This window comes from Giraffa tippelskirchi, chromosome 2, assembly GCF_054371585.1.
Source record: "Giraffa tippelskirchi isolate mGirTip1 chromosome 2, T2T-mGirTip1v1.2.pri, whole genome shotgun sequence".
In the NCBI taxonomy this organism is placed as follows: domain Eukaryota; kingdom Metazoa; phylum Chordata; class Mammalia; order Artiodactyla; family Giraffidae; genus Giraffa; species Giraffa tippelskirchi.
Window position 1 is genome coordinate 29,606,872 of NC_137276.1, and position 18,773 is coordinate 29,625,644.

Below are 18,773 nucleotides of genomic sequence, written 5' to 3' on the forward strand. Positions count from 1 at the left end.
GAGAAGAAAGACCCGCGAGCCTCTGCGGCCCGGAACCGGCCTCGAAACAGTGGCGGAACCTCAGGCCGCTCGCCCTCCCGCCCCATGGAGCGGCCCCCGGGGCTGCGGCCGGGCGCGGGCGGGCCCTGGGAGATGCGGGAGCGGCTGGGCACCGGCGGCTTCGGGAACGTCTGCCTGTATCAACATCGGGTGAGGCGGGGCGCGCGAGGGAGCGGCGGTGGGTGTTTGTCAGGGCGCCTGTGGAACACAGTGCTTGTCAGTACGTGAGAGGTTGTCGGTGAGACCTTGGGCAGTGTCGTGGGCCAGTGAGCCTCAGTATGTGTGTGTTTGTGTGTGTGTGAGAGAGAGAGAGAGAGGGCTATTAGGGAGAACTTTTGTTATAGACTGTCAAGATGTGTTTACCGAGCGTGATGGTACGTACGTGTCCCTCTGAATGTAGAGTCAGGGTGTGGGAGGTACACACATATCAGAATGTGTATTGTGAGCGCAAGTGGGTGAGAAGATGGGGCTGAGGAGGGGCTGCCTGTTGGAATGTGTGTGTGTTTTGTGTGTGCTTGCAGGCCCTGTGATGACTGTAGGGCCTGGAGTAGACACGGATGGTGTCATAGTGGGTCCGCAGTCAAGCTTTTGGTTTCATTGGGTAGGCTTTGGAATTGGGGATGCGTTCTAAGTAGGGAACAGCTGGTGAAAATGATCGTGGATTCACAAGGGGAGGAGATAGATTGAGGGTGAGATCCTCTAGCAGGTGGAAGACAGTTAACATTAGACTCGGAAATTGTGCTTCGATTTAACTGAAAATATTTAACCATTGTAGCAGCATCTAACGATCATGTGTGAGCCAGTCTTTTCGTATACCAATAAAAGTTATGAACCTTTTCCCCAGACAAATGCACAGATGCACACTCATACAGCCTTATGCATTGCCATTTGAGGGGGTCCATGCTCTCTTGAGGGCTTCCCAGGTGGCGCTAGTGGTAAAGAACCCGCCTGCCAATACAGGAGACAGAAGAGACGCGTTTTGACTACTGGGTGGGAAAGATCCCTTGGAGGAGGAAATGGCAACCCACTCCAATGTTCTTGCTTGGAGAATCCCATGGACAGAGGAGCCTAGTGGGCTATGGTCCATAGGGTGGCAAAGAGTTGAACACAACTGAAGAGACTTAGCACAGCACATGCTCTCTTGAAGGACACTCTCAGACCCATTAGCTTTATAGACCCTGGAACAATATTCCCTGCAGTATAGCTTTTATTTTATCATATGTAAAATGGTTATAATAATGTATATACATCATGAGTCTGAGAGTTAAATAAGATGTTTATAAGTGCCACACCCATGGTAAGCTCTCAGATGTTAGCTCCTGCTGCTGCTGCGTTGTTGCTGTTGTCATCATCTTCATCATCATTAACTGACGTTAAAAAAAGGAAATGGAAAATCCCATGGATGGAGGAGCCTGGTAGGCTGCAGTCCATGGGGTCGCTAGGAGTCGGACACGGCTGAGCGACTTCACTTTCACTTTTCACTTTCATGCCTTGGAGAAGGAAATGGCAACCCACTCCAGTACTCTTGCCTGGAGAATCCTGGGCACGGGGGAGCCTGGTGGGCGGCCGTTCTGGGGTCGCACAGAGTCGGACACGACTGAAGCGACTTAGCAGTAGCAGCAGCAAGATAAAAGTGGTGTTCTTGAAGATTTTTTGTAAAAGGTAAATCTTTGTGGGAAAACATATAAGACAAGATGAACAGTTAAGCTGTTACTAAAATGCATTGGCCTATGACCTAAGACAGAGAAGGCAATGGCACCCCACTCCAGTACTCTTGCCTGGAAAATCCCATGGACGGAGGAGCCTGGTAGGCTGCAGTCCATGGGGTTGCGAAGAGTCGGACATGACTGAGCGACTTCACTTTCACTTTTCATTTTTATGCGTTGGAGAAGGCAATGGCAACCCACTCCAGTGTTCTTGCCTGGAGAATCCCAGGGATGGGGGAGCCTGGTGGGCTGCTGTCTATGGGGTCGCACAGAGTCGGACACGACTAAAGCGATTTAGCAGTAGCAGCATGCCCTAAGAAGTGGATTCAAGAGGGGGAATCATGATTTGCTGTCCTAAGAACTGTGGATGTGAGTAGAGAGCTCATAGCATAGGGAAGGAGGTAGGGTAGATGGGAGTCTACCTGGGAGGACTAGGCTTGTTTATGTGGCAGTTACAATGACAAATGTCACTGATATAACAGGGAATTTTATGAAGCATGTTTCTAGATAGAGCATAGGAGAGAGTCTTGCAGAGAGGGAGAAAGGAAGGTGAAGGACCAGGCATTAAGTACTTTGACAGCCAGACAAGTAGTAAATTTAATAATTTTCACCATCAGACACAAGGCACTCAGAGTAAAGAGAAGGGGCCAAGTACTTCCAGCAGAATGTTGCCTGTGGCCTTGTTATCTGAACCTGCCTGTCAATCTGGTCATAAGAAAAAGAAGTTTGCATGCTCGCATGCTTATGTGACTGCTTTGCTTGGTCCCTGGCTGGGGATGAATGAATACATCAAATTAAAAAAAAATTGTGATGGTGTACATGTAACATAAAAGTTACCATTTTAATCATTTTAAAGTGTCTGTTCAGTGACATTGTATGTTTACATTGTTGTGCAACAGCCATCACCATCTATTTCCAGAATTTTTTAATCTTCCCAAATTGAAACTCTGTACCCTTTAAACAATGAAAGGAAGTACAAGTGTTAGTTGCTCAGTCTTGTCCCACTCTTTGCAATCCCACGGGACTGTAGCTCGCCAGGCTCCTCTGTCCATGGAATTCTCCAGGCAAGAATACTGGAGTGGGTTGCCATTCCCTTCTCCAGGGGACCTTCCCGACCCAGGGATGGAACCTGAGTCTCCTACATTACAGGCTGATTCTTTACCATCTGAGCCTCCAGGACATGAATCTTTAAACAATAACTCCTCCCTAATTTTCTCCTCCTCAAATCCTATGGCAACCGCCATTCTACTTTTTGTGTCTATGGAATTAATCACTGTTTAAATGGAAGAGATTTAGCTTCCTCTAGAATCTTAGAAATCTCTAAGGAACTTTCCACATGTTCACAGTGGCCCTTCCCCAGAACTGAGACATTTGACAACTGAGTCTGTAGTGAGAAGAGAAGAAATACTCTGTGGTAAGACTTGGAAACAGTATCATTACTTTTCCAATTAGAGCGTTGAGTTTGGCTTTCAAGATCCTTGTGTTTTGGTAGAAGCCACATCTCAATATTTCATCTACCCCTCTTAAATCACAACGAGAAAGAGAAAAGGATGTGAGATGGTTTATTTAACTGATTATTGGGTAGCTGACTGCTGATGGTACCAGAATCAACACAAACAGTATTTTCTGCCCTCAAAGAATTTTAAGTCTAGTGAGAGAAGTAGACACAGAAACACTTTAAGTACAATGTGGTAGCCTATATAATGAAGGTATTTGTAAAGTGATGTCGAAGCATGGTGAAATAACCAAAGAACTCTTTCTAGGATGTAGGGTGGCACTTCTCACAATGTGTTTGGAAAAACTAATCTTGTAAAATGCTTTGAAAAAAGGATACTGTGGTCAATACATTCTATAAATGCTGCATATAATATTTCTTCATTTGGCGAGTCATAACCCACAATAGCATATTAAAAGCTCTGTGAAGTCCTATAGTAAAGAAACTAATAGAAACTAATTTAGCTTAGTATTTTCCAATTTTTTATTATGGTAAAATATACATAACATTTGCCATTTAGCCATCTTTAGGTGTACAGTTCTGTGGCATTAAGTACATTCACATCTTGTGCAGCCATCACCACCATTCATCTCCTGAATGTTGCTATTACTTTTTTTTTTCAGCACTGAACTCTTCTTTGTTTGTTTTGCTGGATATGTATAAACTTTCCACAGAGCATTCTCTGTGAAAAGGTAGAGTGAGGAAGGCCTTCAGAGAGTAGCTGAAATATAAACTGAGAGGTTGAAGGATCCTGTAGGATGAAATCTTTTTGAAATAGATAGATTTCTGCCTTACTCATATGAGAATTTAGGACTTAATGTTGTTCATTAGGACTTAATGTTGTTCATGGTTGTACCGGATTGACTCCATAGTGGTAAAAACGTACACGGGACCTAGCAGCAGCTCAGTATCTACTCATAACAAGAAGTTGAAGGGAGGGAGGACACTGGTTAGGTTGGATTGTAGTCTGTCCTAGTTCCTTACTCTCTCTCTGTACATCAGTTATCTTATTTCTTGCTGTCCCCCATTTCAGACCATCCTATACAAGTTATGTCTTGCTTCCTGTTCCTGGGCTGCATTATTACTGTTGCCAGAATTTGATGAGGTCTGGCTACTTCTTGTAATGTGCATCAGGTTGGGTTTAATTTCAGTTCAGTTCAGTTCAGTTCAGTCGCTCAGTCGTGTCTGACTCTTTGCGACCCCATGAATCGCAGCACGCCAGGCCTCCCTGTCCATCACCAACTCCCGGAGTTTATCTAAACCCATGTCCATCGAGTCGGTGATGCCATCCAACCATCTCATCCTCTGTCATCCCCTTCTCCTCCTGCCCCCAATCCTTCCCAGCATTAGAGTTTTTTCCAGTGAGTCAACTCTTCCCATGAGGTGGCCAAAGTATTGGAGTTTCAGCTTCAACATCAGTCCTTCCAATGAACACCCAGGACTGATCTCCTTTAGGATGGACTGGTGGCTCTCCTTGAAGTCCAAGGAACTGTCAAGAGTCTTCTCCAACACCACAGTTCAAAAGCATCAATTCTTCGGCGCTCAGCTTTCTTCACAGTCCAACTCTCACATCCATACATGACTAGATGGACCTTTGTTGGCAAAGTAATGTCTCTGCTTTTAAATATGCTATCGGGTTGGTCATAACCTTCTTTCCAAGGAGTAAGCATCTTTTAATTTCATGGCTGCAATCACCATCAGCAGTGATTTTGGAGCCCCCCAAAATAAAGTCTGACACTGTTTCCACTGTTTCCACTGTTTCCCCATCTACTTCCCATGAAGTGATGAGACCAGATGCCATGATCTTAGTTTTCTGAACGTTAAGCTTTAAGCCAACTTTTTCACTCTCCTCTTTCACTTTCATCAAGAGGCTCTTTAGTTCTTCACTTTCTGCCATAAGGGTGGTATCATCTGCATATCTGAGGTTATTGATATTTCTCCCGGCAATCTTGATTCCAGCTTGTGTTTCTTCCAGCCCAGCGTTTCTCATGATGTACTCTGCATATAAGTTAAATAAGCTGGGTGACAATACACAGCCTTGAGGTACTCCTTTTCCTATTTGGAACCAGTCTGTTGTTCCATGTCCAGTTCTAACTGTTGCTTCCTGACCTGCATACAGATTTCTCAAGAGGCAGGTCAGATGGTCTGCTATTCCCATCTCTTTCAGAATTGTCCACAGTTTATTGTGATCCACACAGTCAAAGGCTTTGGCATAGTCAATAAAGCAGAAATAGATGTTTTTCTGGAACTCTCTTACTTTTTCGATGATCCAGCGGATGTTGGCAATTTGATCTCTGGTTTCTCTGCCTTTTCTAAAACCAGCTTGAACATCTGGAAGTTCACGGTTCACGTATTGCTGAAGCCTGGCTTGGAGAATTTTGAGCATTACTTTACTAGCGTGTAATTTCAGTTAGAATTGGCTAAATTACTAGTCATAGAGGCAAGCGCTGTTAGGTTCGTTTTCTAGACAACCATTGTTAGGAGTCTTTTAATGTCATTTGAAATGCAAAAATTAGGAAATAGTTTTGGAGCTTTTTTATTAGATTTGGTCATATTAAAACTATTTTTCACTGTTGAGGCAGGTTGCCCTGAATTATTCTCCGCATTCTAGTTATGCTGGAACCTGGGACCCTTTTTAGCTGTCTTGACTAAACCCCTTCAGAAAGGGGTTGTTGGGGAGACAGTGTCTTTTTATATCCTAGCAGCATGTATGAGATGGTGTTGTGAAGAGATCTGTTACCAGATCAGCCTCAGTAACTTTTTACTTCTGGGCTTTGGTGTGTTTGAAGGTTGGTTTGAAAGCATTAGTTTAATAGTTTCATGGCTTACTTGGCAGAAGCATTGGCTCAAGAGAACTGTGGATAAATATGTTTAATTAGTAAAGCTAAAAGAGTTTTGTTTCCCCAAGTTGGCATTTCTTGGATAGTAAGTAAATCTGCACAAGAACCTAATTTATAATCTGTTGATTTTCTGTTTTGGCAGGAACTTGATATCAAAATAGCAATTAAGTCTTGTCGCCTAGAGCTAAGTACCAAAAACAGAGAACGGTGGTGCCATGAAATCCAGATCATGAAGAAGTAAGTGTACTTGATGACTTAAGTTTTCCCAGTTTTGCAGCCCAGCCAGGTGTCATCATAGGGAAGGAGGCTAGGAATCCATTCTTCTTAGGATCTTTTGGGGAACATATTTTTCTCTTTCTCATTAAATATGTGTGTTTGATTTCAAATAATAACATCACATCATGCTTAAGTAGGTTTTGTTTAAATAGTCAGCTAGGTAATGATAGTATAATATTGAAGAAAAACAAAAAGCCCTTCAAGGGAACTTGGAGTTTTTTAGAGCATGAGCCACCATTTCCTTGCATGGCCCTGCTGTAAACCTTTCTCTGCTCCAAAAACATAAAATGTCAGCTAGGTATTATCAGACTCAGCTTTCTGAAGGCAGAATCTGTTTCTTTTGGATCTCGGGCAGTGCTTATCTGTTATACTTTATAGTTAAATAGCAATCACTACTCTCGTTTTTTTTTTTTTTTTTTAGTCTCACCTACTTTTGTTAAACAGTGTATCTATTGCTTTGTAAAAAATTATCCTTAAGCTTAGTGGGTTAAAACAACAGAAGTTTGGTGTCTCACACTTTCTATGGTTTAGGAATTTGTGAGTGACTTAGGTGGTTTTGACTCAAGAGATCCCTCCTGAAACATCTCAAAATGTTGACTGGGGCTGCAGTTATCCAAAGGCTTGAGTGGGGCTGGAGTATCCACTTCGAAGCTCATTTAGTGCCTGTTGGCTCGAGGTATCGGTTCCCCACCACACGTGCCTCTCTCTCCGTAGGGAAATTTGAATGTCTTCATAACATAGCAGCTAAATTTCCCCAAAGTCAGTGATCTGAGAGAGAGAGAGAGCAAGCGGACATATTTTTATGATCTTCTCTCAGAAGCTACACTCTATCCTTTCCAAATAATTTCTGTTTGTTAGAAATCAGTCACTAAATACAGCCTCTACTCCAGGGAAAGAGAATTAAGCTCTTGAAGGGAGAAGTGGCTATGTTTTAAAACCTCCACAGGTAGAGTGCTAATAAGGGCTTATCCATATCTTCTAGTTGTCACAGCAACCCTGTGTTTAGGCATTATCTCTTTGCTAAAGAAAAAGTTGAAGCTTATAGAGTCATACAACTGATAGGTAATGGAGTCTGGATTTGAAATAAGCACTTTTTGACTTCAGTGTTCTCAATGCATTTTAATGGTTCTCAAACTTGGCTGTGTGGCAGAATCACTAGAAAAACTTTTTAACAATGCAAATCCTCAGGCTCTACACATGGAAATTCTGTTTCTTTAGGTCCCTGGGCCCTGGGAATCTATTCCATTTTTGAGACCACATGTGATGATGATGGTGATATGATATATTACTTAGTTTAAAAAAAGATATTAGGAAACAATGTATAATGTGATTCAGTATTTATTGAAAAACATGTATTTGTACACAAATTAAAAACTTTTAAACAAGTATCAATTTTTAATTATACAAAGAAGAAATTAGAATATTATAAATAAAGTCAATAAAGTCAGTTTTTCATCCCCTCACTGCCCCCAATTAACTACAATTTCAAACTCAGTCCCTTTTCATTGGAAACAAATTTTTTATTATAATACTTTCCCCTTGTTAGGTTGAACCACGCCAATGTTGTAAAGGCCTGTGACGTTCCTGAGGAATTGAATTTTTTGATTAATGATGTGCCTCTTCTAGCAATGGAATATTGTTCTGGAGGAGATCTACGGAAGGTAGTGTGGATGTTTTGAGATGATGAGATAGTAAATCACGAACTCTAGCAGTATTTGAATCCCACTCAGTACAATAATCTAGAGTAAGAGTCAGTAAACTATGGCCTGTTATCTGTTTTTGTGGCTGCTTTCTTACAATAGTAGCAGAGTCAAATAGTGGTGACAGAGATTGCATGACCTGCAAAGCCTAAAGAACTTACTCTCTGGCCCTCTACATGAATTTTTTTGTTGGTGGTAGTGGTGTTTGCAGGATGGGACTGTATTGATGGTTTTAGACCACAGTATCAATGTTTAAAGTGTTTATGTTTCTCTGTTGCAAATCTTTCTTTCCCATCTCATTTTAAATCTACCATTTGTTGTTGTTGTTTAGTTGCTAAGTCATGTCCAACTCTTTTCGACCCCATGGGGTGTCCGTAGGATTTACCAGGCAAGAATACTGGTATAGGTAGCCATTTCCTTCTCCAGGAGGTCTTCCCCATCCAGTAATCGTAATCAAACCCATGGCTCCTGCTGTGCCACTTTGGAAGCTCTTTTTGTATATTTAAAATGGCTATTATTTTAAATATCATATGACTATTTTTATATATTTATCTGTGAGATTTTTCAACCTTGTAAAATTTCAAGTACCTTCTCCCATTATTTTTACTTGTATAAATTTTGTCATGAAATTTACATGTCCTCTGTGTGGATTTGTTAATTTTCCCCCCTTATATTTTCTTAATCATGACTAATTTTCTTATTCTTTCAAAGTATAATGGTTAATGTATCAGTATTACTGCCCAGCAATATTGGCAATATACATTTTTAGATTTTTTTTTCCTTTAGCTACTCAACAAACCAGAAAATTGCTGTGGACTTAAAGAAAGCCAGATACTTTCTTTACTGAGTGATATAGGTATGTAATCAGTATGAAAATTCCTTCATAATTTAATGCCCATTTGGTCTGTAAGAGTCTGTATACTACTTGGAAATTAGAATTGTTGATAAACTATACAAAGCATAGGTTTTTAAGTATAAGAAATTTTTTATCTTTAAGAAATTATCAGAAAAATTTAAGTATTACTGTTGATGCTCATTTAAAACTAGGATATTTTGTTTTTTATTTTTTGTGTTGTCTGTGTCCATTTGACTAATAGATATTCTAGTTGCCAAAAAAAAAAAAAGGTGTGAAATGATCTTATCCTTTGAGGATAAGGAATGAGGAAGGATCATTCCTTCCTCCCTGATTAACATAGTAAATTTATTTACCAGGGACATTGCTTCTCATAGGCTTAGGTATTCTTAGGGTGAAATCTCTTTTTAATCAGAATTACTGCTGAAATATTTCTGAAATAACCACGACATAAGCCCTTGGAGAGAGCTCAGAAGGCCAGATTATGTTTCTCTATATATTTTGATTTTGCTTCTTTTCTTAGGTTATGGAGGCCAAAGTCTAGTTGAAGAGGGTGGGTTAGGTCAGAAGGAAAGGCTCCAATGATAATACAGGGATTTTTTTCAATTGCTTCTTCCATTTCTTTTTAATATTAATTTTCATAAGTTAAATGGGAACATAAATGGGAACATATTGTAATTCTGCAGTCTTTGATTAATGTTACCGTATTTTTGTGGAGAAAATTTGAGTGTCTATAAAATCGTTAATCATGTAGTTATGATGGTCCATATAAAACTGAGCATCAGACCAGATCTGTACAAAATGTGAGTTGAATTTTTTTTTATTTCAGTGTTTTTTTATTACCTCAAAATACATTTTAAACTTTATTTAGGATCTGGGATCCGATATTTGCATGAAAACAAAATTATACATCGTGATCTAAAACCTGAAAACATAGTTCTTCAGGATGTTGGTGGAAAGGTAGGTAAAACCTGAAGGAATGTGTTCTGTGCTAATTGAATGGAGTCTCTATGATGTATTTAGTCTTTGAGGTTTGGTGCCCACCATAGCATTCTGTACTTCTTTATTCCAGCCCTCACTATACTGAACTGTGGTTTTTTGTCTATCTCCTCTGCTAACATAATAGCTCCATTAGAGAAGGAGCTACATCTGTCTTGTTCATTTCGTTTTTCCAGCACAGTATCTAGCAGAGCTAGTAGGCAGTAAGTAATTTGTTAATTTGGATATTATGAAGTATATCCAAAAAACATATATCCTTGGTCTGCTTTAAGAAAAAAAATATGTTTAAAGTATGTTTTCATATTTAAGAAAAACAAAGTCATTCTCCTCCCCAAAAGTCCTAAGTTTATTTTTAATTAAAATTCAAAACCTTGATTTCTCAGATTCCTGAAAGAGTCATCTTGAGAAGAACTAGAAATTGTGAATCAATTCTTGGAATTATTTATTTTTATCAAAGTAATTTGAGCAGTTTTCTTGCTTTTAGTGCCCAAATTCCATTCCAATAAAGACATAAAGCCAAGAATGTGAACCTTGAATTGGATTGTGTGGCCTTAGGTAGTGAAGATAATGATCAGTTGGAAGTGACGAAACCTTGGTGCTTCTGTTAGGAACCCTTTGTGTGTGCTTTGCACCGACTATTTGCTTTTTGTGTGTGTATCCTGAGACTTCAGGATGTTCTTGAAGTTAGATAGGTGTTTACTCACGTTGATCCACTCTAAGATGGTATGATGCTTCTTATAAGTTTGGAAGTCACCCTGCCTTTGCCTTCCAGTTTAACGGATCAAGTTTATTCTGAATATACTAAAATAAAAATTAATAGCCAGTCTATATCAGCATATTAAAAAGCAGAGACATTACTTTGACAATAAAGGTCTGTCTAGTCAAAGCTATGGTTTTTCCAGTAGTCATGTATGGATGTGAGAGTTGGACTATAAAGAAAACTGAGCATCGAAGAATTGATGCCTTTTGAATGGTGGTGTTGGAGAAGACTCTTGAGAGTCTTTTGGACTGCAAGAAGATCAAACCAGTCTATCCTAAAGGAAATTAGTCCTGAATATTCATTGGAAGGACTGATGCTATACCTCCAATCCTTTGGCCACCTGATGTGAAGGACTGACTCATTGGAAAAGACCCTGATGCTGGGAAAGATTGAAGGCAGGAGGAGAAGGGGACAACAGAGGATGAGATGGCTGGGTGGCATCCTGACTCATGTCTATCAGACGTGAGTTTGAGCAAGCTCCGGGAGTTGGTGATGGACAGGGAAGGCTGGTGTGCTGTAGTCCACGGGGTCACAAAGTGTTGGACACGACTGAGCGACTGAACTGAACTGATTTAGTTTTTTACTATATGTCAGACACTGTTAAATTGTTTTCATTATCAGTTCAGTCAGTTTAGTCTCTCATTCGTGTCTGACTCTTTGCCAGCCCATGAACCGCAGCACGCCAGGCCTCTCTGTCCATCACCAACTCCTGGAGTCCACCCAAACCCATGTCCATCGAGTTGATGATGCCATCCAGCCATCTCATCCTCTGTCGTCCCCTTCTCCTCCTGCCCTCAATCTTTCCCAGCATCAGGGTCTTTTCCAGTGAGTCAGCTCTTCTCATCAGGTGGCCAAAGTATTGGAGTTTCAGCTTCAACATCAGTCCTTCCAATGAACACCCAGGACTGATCTCCTTTAGAATGGACTGGTTGGATCTCCTTGCAGTCCAAGGGACTCTCAAGAGTCTTCTCCAACATGACAGTTCAGAAGCATCAATTCTTGGCGCTCAGCTTTCTTTATAGTCCAACTCTCACATCCATACATGGCCACCAGAAAAACCATAGCCTTGACTAGATGGACATTTGTTGGCAAAGTAATGTCTCTGCTTTTTAATATGCTGTCCAGGTTGGTCATAACCTTCTTTCCAAGTAGTAAGCATCTTTTAATTTCATCGCTGCAGTCACCATCTGCAGTGATTTTGGAGCCCAGAAAAATAAAGTCAGCCACTGTTCCCACTGTTTCCCCATCTATCTGCCATGAAGTGATGGGGCCGGATGCCATGATCTTAGTTTTCTGAATGTTGAGTTTTAAGCCAACTTTTTCACTCTCCTCTTTCACTTTCATCAAGAGGCTCTTTAGTTCTTCTTCACTTTCTGCCATAAGGGTGATATCATCTGCATATCTGAGGTGATTGATATTTCTCCCAGCAATCTTGATTCCAGCTTGTGCTTCCTCCAGCCCAGCATTTCTCATGATGTACTCTGCATATAAGTTAAATAAGCAGGGTGACAATATACAGCCTTGACATACACCTTTTCCTATTTGGAACCAGTCTGTTGTTCCATGTCCAGTTCTGACTGTTGCTTCCTGACCTGAATATAGATTTCTCAAGAGGCAGATAGTTTTTCATTATCATTGAATCCTAATAGCAGTTCTGTGAAGTAGGGATTGTTAGGCATATCATTATATAGGAAACTGAGAGGAATAACTTGATCAAGGTCACATAACTATTTATCTACGTGGTGGAACTTATGCTTAAAACATGTTTATTCTATTCCAGAGCCATGTTCTTCACCACCTCCCTCTCCAGAGCATTATAAGGACCTTGTTCCCTTTCCAAGTTTCTCAGCCATTTAATACTTACTGTTTTGCAGATTATGCATAAAATAATTGATTTGGGATATGCCAAAGATGTTGATCAAGGAAGTCTTTGTACATCTTTTGTGGGAACTTTGCAATATCTGGTAAGACACATATTGTTTCTTTGAATTTAAGTGTACAGGATTATTCTTATTTCTTAAGGTTGTGAATGTAATAGTTCAAAACTCGAGTAGCTTTTCTCTTATAGTGTTGATGTTTAAAGCATTTTTTTTTCTTTTTAAGGCCCCAGAGCTCTTTGAGAATAAGCCTTATACAGCCACTGTTGATTATTGGAGCTTTGGGACCATGGTGTTTGAGTGTATTGCTGGATATAGGCCTTTTTTGCATCATCTGCAGCCATTTACTTGGTAAGAAATGGGAGAGAACTTTGGTATGCTTAATGGGATTGAAATTTTCAATACCTCTCTGGCTGCCTTTCTTTAAATGGTATAATTACTTTTTAACACAACTGAATAAAATTAAAAGGCAAAAATGTCTCAGGTTGTCAACTGAAGTAGTTTTTGTTTTTATAGGCATGAGAAGATTAAGAAGAAGGATCCAAAGTGTATATTTGCATGTGAAGAAATGACAGGGGAAGTTCGGTTTAGTAGCCATTTACCTCAACCAAATAGCCTTTGTAGGTATGTATATTTTAGTTGAGGAAGTTTGTCTCATTTTCTTCAGGGATGTAAAAGAACAGTAAAGTTGTTGTCAGCTTCGAGTAGCATTATCCATTGGAACTTTCTGTAATGATGGAAATGTTTTATAGCTATACTGGCCACATGAGTCTGTCTGAGCACTTGAAAGGTGGGTGGTAAGACTGAAGAACTGAATTTCAAATTTATTTAATTTTAATTAACTTAAGTATAAATGCAAATAGCCGCTTGTGACTAATGGCATCCGTATGGACAGCCCCAGTCTAGTGGAAATAAGAACTGCCATTCAACTGATTGGCTTAGGTGCTAAGAACACTCTTAGAATACTGTGATGAATGGGTTCCTTAGGAAATGGAACTGAATTCACCCGTTGGAGTTGCCCATAACTAACTTGAACATGTGGGTTTGAGATTTTTTTTAATGGAAAAAAGTTTGTCACCTGTCATTTCATGAATTATTTGGAAATAAGATATAATATCATACAAATAATGGCAAAGGATATAGACAACCTATGCAACCACTGTTTTTTTTTTTTTTTTTACAAAACTAAAAATTGGAATATAATGATTTTTATCCTATTTTTGTATGTTTTCTAGTTTAATAGTAGAACCCATGGAAAACTGGCTGCAGTTGATGCTAAACTGGGATCCTCAGCAGAGAGGAGGACCTGTTGATCTTACTTTGAAGCAGCCAAGATGTTTTGTATTAATGGATCACATTCTGAATTTGAAGGTTAGTTTGAATGGGGTCTACTTCATAAGACTTGCACTGAAGTTAACAAACTTATTGGAGAATGGACATAAATATATTTTAATAGTGCATTTCTATTTCTTTAGTAAGCTTTCTCAGTTTTACTTCTAAGTGGTCTTATTGATCACTCCTTTGAAGTATCTTTTGGATTTTCCCCCTTTCTCATATTGGTACCATTTCACCTCATTCATTTAGGTCTAATCATATTGGATTTGGTTTGATGAGGAAGGTTCCTCTCTGGCTTTTTGCCTCTATATTTACTTTCCATCCTATAGTCCGTACAGCATGAACTGCCTGTCTTATTTTTTGAAAATGCTTTTTGATTCTCCAGTCCAAGAAACTAACAGTTTTTCTTGCCTACCAAATCAAGTCTAAACTGACCTGCTTGGGTTTGTGGGGTTTTCTTCATTTAGGTCCACCTCATCCAAGTGCTTGTTTCATTTCTGTTACCCTTTACTTCACTTAGGACCAGCTTGTCATTGCACCTTATGCCATCAAGCCCATTATCCATTTTTGTGTTGACAGATGCTGTTCTTCTGCCCAGACTGATATCTATCTCTATGTATCTCCTCACCTGTACTGGCACATATTCAACTCTCCTTTTCTCCAAACTGTGTCTACCTCACAGTGTAGCATTTAACCATTTTTATTATATTCTCTAGTTGTTTCTCATCTTACATTCATGCCTCTCCATATAGATTGTCTTCTTTAATGCTGAGATTGTTTTTCTTACTTTTATTAATAGTCATTTATCCTACCACCACACTGTTCCTGTGCTGGCATTCTGTACAAAGCTGGACATGTACCAGGTACTCAGCAAATATCCATTGATATGAATGAGAGGTTCTATTATGCTGTATACGTAGAAACAACTCATCTGTGATATTTGCATATTTGTTGATTGCTTGTGGTAGATAGTGTTTTTAAAATGTAAATGAGAAAGTAGTAGTAATGTAAGGTTTTACTCTTACTTTGGTATACTTCATTAAATAGGAACTTGAGGCCATGTTGATGTCATTCTTGGCTCACATTGAAAAGACAGCTGGTGTCGTGATTTGGTTTTCTTCTACTGTGCCAAGGAGTAAATCATCCCCCAGCATGTTAGACAAGCAGGACTTGATGACACCGTTTAGTTCTTTGTTGGTTTCAAAATTTTTTGTTTTTTTCTCATATTTTTCAGTCTTGTCATGGTAATCATAACATCATTTCTACTTGTAAGGAGTCTGTGAGCATGTGCTTGTGTTACAGAGCGAGTAAGGAGTCCTCCTTATGTGTTTCATGTTCTATAGACTTTAGCTCAGTTTTTAGCACTGAACTGTATATCTGTGAATCTAGGCAAAAAAAAAAAAAAATGTGTATATATATATATATTTATTTGTAGTTTAGGTACAGTAACATCTTCTTTAAAGGATCAGTATTATTGTGAGGTTTCAGAATAAGGTGTGTGTAGGGTACTAGTCGTGGTAGTTCAGGGTTGCTTCCCAGGCATAATAATAGGACTGAGTTTTGAAGGATAAGGAAGTGTTAATCTAGGGAATGGGTAGGGGGAAAGATTTGCAAGCAGAGGAATGTCATGAGCACAGAAGCATGAACTGCAGAATAGGTTGCTATTATTATAGGACATTTTTCTAAGGTGTTTATTATATTGTTGAAGGAGGGAATGATATCTGTTTTATTTTCATTTAAAGAAGAAATCAGCATAGCTAGTGGGAAACTGCTGTATAACACAGGGAGCTCAGCTTGGTGCTCTGTGATGACCTAGAGGGGTGGGGTGGGAGGGAACTGAAGAGGGACGGAATATATGTGTACTTATAGCTGATTCACATTGTTATACAGCAGAAACCAACACAACATTGTAAAGCAATTATCTTCCAGTTAAAAATAAATTTAAAAAGTAAGTTCATCCCATATTTCTGGGGGGAAAAAGAAAGAAGAAATCAGTAAAACAGTTACTGAATTATTTCCTTTCCTTAAGAAAAGTTTGTAGAGTCTGATTACATATTTTTCTAAATATTTATTATGAAAAACTTTAAATATGCGAAAAAGTTGAAAAAAGTATACTGAACATTCTTTGCCGCCTCTTTCTTTTTTTTTTTAAATTAGTTTATTTTCTATTTTTTAACTTTACAATATTGTATTTGTTTTGCCATACACTGACATGAATCCACCATGGGTGTACATGTTTTCCCCTTCGAGAACCCCCCTTCCACCTCCCTCCCCATCCCATCACTCCAGGTCATCCCAGTACACCAGCCCCGAGCACCCTGTATCATGCATTGAACCTGGACTGGTGATTCGTTTCACATATGATAATTTACATGCTTCCATGCCATTCTCCCATATCATCCTACCCTCGCCCTCTCCCATAGAGTCCATAATACTGTTCTATTTGTTTGCGTCTCTTTTGATGTCTTGCATACAGGGTTATCTTTACCAATTGACTAAATACCATATATATGTGTCAGTATACTGTATTGGTGTTTTTCTTTTTGGCTTACTTCACTCTGTATAATAGGCTCCAGTTTCATCCACCTTACTAGAACTGATTCGAATGCATTCTTTTTAATGGCTGAGTAATATTCCATTATGTATATGTACCACAGCTTCCTTATCCATTCATGTGCTGATGGGCATCTAGGCTGCTTCCATGTCCTGGCTATTATAAACAGTGCTGCAATGAACACTGGGGTACACATGTCTCTTTCAGTTCTGGTTTCCTCAGTGTGTATGCCCAGCAGTGGGATTACTGGGTCATATGGCAGTTCTATTTCCAGTTTTTTGAGGAATCTCCACGCTGTTCTCCATAGTGGCTGTACTAGTTTGCATTCCCACCAACAGTGTAAAAGGGCTCCCTTTTCTCCAACCCCTCTCCAGCATTTATTGCTTGTAGTCTTTTGGATAGCAGCCATTCTGATGGGTGTGAAATGGTACCTCATTGTGGTTTTGAATTGCATTTCTCTGATAATGAGTGATGTTGAGCATCTTTTCATGTGTTTGTTGGCCATCTGTATGTCTTCTTTGGAGAAGTGTCTGTTTAGTTCTTTGGCCCACTTTTTGATTGGGTCGTTTATTTTTCTGGAATTGAGCTGCAGGAGTTGCCTGTATATTTTTGAGATTAATTGTTTGTCTGTCGCTTCGTTTGCTATTATTTTCTCCCATTCCGAAGGCTGTCTTTTCACCTTGCTTATAGTTTCCTTTGTTGTGCAAAAGCTTTTAATTTTAATTAGGTCCCATTTGTTTATTTTTGCTTTTATTTCCAATATTCTGGGAGGTGGGTCATAGAGGATCCTGCTTTGGTTTATGTCGGAGAGTGTTTTGCCTATGTTTTCCTCTAGGAGTTTTATAGTTTCTGGTCTTACGTTTAGATCTTTAATCCGTTTTGAGTTTATTTTTGTGTATGGTGTTAGAAAGTGTTCTAGTTTCATTCTTTTACAAGTGGTTGACTAGTTTTCCCAGCACCACTTGTTAGAGAGATTGTCTTTTCTCCATTGTAGATTCTTGCCTCCTTTGTCAAAGATAAGGTGTCCATAGGTGCATGGATTTATCTCTGGGCTTTCTATTTTGTTCCATTGATCTATATTTCTGTCCTTGTGCCAGTACCATGCTGTCTTGATGACTGTATTTGCCGCCTCTTTCATGCCTGTAAGTATAACTATATCCTAAGAGTCTTTACTTAGCTTTCTTTTTTTCCATATTACTTTTCTTCCTTTTTTTGACAATTTCTTCAGTTATATAACTTTAACTATAAACTGAATATGGATAACTTCCAAATTTATCTCCTTAGTTGTGACTGTACCGCTCTCTGCAGAGTATTTGTAACTATACTTGGTGGTCCCACTGGCATCCAAGACATAATTCATGAAAAACTGAACATGTTTGCTCCATTAACTGCTTCTACAACTTTTCCTGAGCTTCTTACTTGCCCCATCACCCTTCCATCGCTTTGGCTGTCTGACTATTCCATCTCCCTCAATTTGCATATCCAGTTATTTTGTACACTTTATTTTTTGAATGTTTTACCAATTTTGAACTTGTTAGGATGTCAATTTAGAAAGCCTTTCACAGTTCATTTTTGCTTACTGAATAAATTCCAAATGCTTACATTGACATTCAGAATCTGTCTTGGTCTCATTTCATCCTACACTTTTAGTCTTATCTCCTATTCTCCCCTAAGGGGGCATCATTTTAGGTACATTTGATTATGCTCATCCCTTTCTACTTCTCTGCCTACTTTGTTGTTTTTTGCCTAGAACTTTTCTTCTTTCAGTCTTTTCTTGTTGTAGTCATTCTTCCTTTTCAAAGTTCAGCTCAAATAGTACCTCCTTATAAAGCACCCCTTTCCTCCCACCAAAGAATCTTCTTTGGAATCTGCACAATATTTTGTATCATTACAGTACCTATTGCATTTTGCCTTGTCTTTTAGTTCTTTTATTGTGTCTTAATATCTTTTATTTGACTGTTATCCTATAGAGGGCAAGGATCATTAAGTTACTCAGCTTGCATATCCATTACTAGCACAACACACTTAATAGTTTGTACCATAGTAGATACTTATCAAATATTCAAATGAACAAAAGAATTCATTTAGGTTGTATTTCCTCTTCCTTTGTTTTGCTCCTTTCTATCTTGGCTTTGGTAGTAGGATGCTGTGAGAACCCCATGCTAGTTTGAAATATGCCCTCTGTAAGAGTAAATGTCCACTTTAGGATTTTCATACTAAGTTTCTGCTATTGATCTTAGTGGCCACTGTCACAGGGTAAAATCTACCTAGGCTGGGGAGGAATGGCAACTCTCAGCTGGTATGCTTATATTGTAATCTATGTCAACTTGAAAGATTCC

General features: G+C 39.2%; 1 protein-coding gene across 6 annotated transcripts in view; it reads left to right on the forward strand.

The window, feature by feature from the left end:
* Nucleotides 1–31: 31 nt before the first annotated feature.
* CHUK (component of inhibitor of nuclear factor kappa B kinase complex) overlaps nucleotides 32–18,773 on the forward strand; it is a 45,753-nt gene continuing 27,011 nt past the window's right edge. For all 6 annotated transcript variants that reach the window (XR_014070864.1, XR_014070866.1, XR_014070867.1 and 3 more), the window contains exons 1-9: nucleotides 32–189; nucleotides 6,223–6,317; nucleotides 7,903–8,017; nucleotides 8,843–8,912; nucleotides 9,781–9,869; nucleotides 12,543–12,632; nucleotides 12,772–12,896; nucleotides 13,062–13,169; nucleotides 13,781–13,916. Coding sequence is in view for 3 of the 6 variants with exons in the window: in XM_081548534.1 (XP_081404660.1) it covers nucleotides 85–189; nucleotides 6,223–6,317; nucleotides 7,903–8,017; nucleotides 8,843–8,912; nucleotides 9,781–9,869; nucleotides 12,543–12,632; nucleotides 12,772–12,896; nucleotides 13,062–13,169; nucleotides 13,781–13,916 (933 nt within the window). In the remaining 3 variants the exon portion in view is untranslated. The remainder of the gene's footprint in view (nucleotides 190–6,222; nucleotides 6,318–7,902; nucleotides 8,018–8,842; nucleotides 8,913–9,780; nucleotides 9,870–12,542; nucleotides 12,633–12,771; nucleotides 12,897–13,061; nucleotides 13,170–13,780; nucleotides 13,917–18,773) is intronic.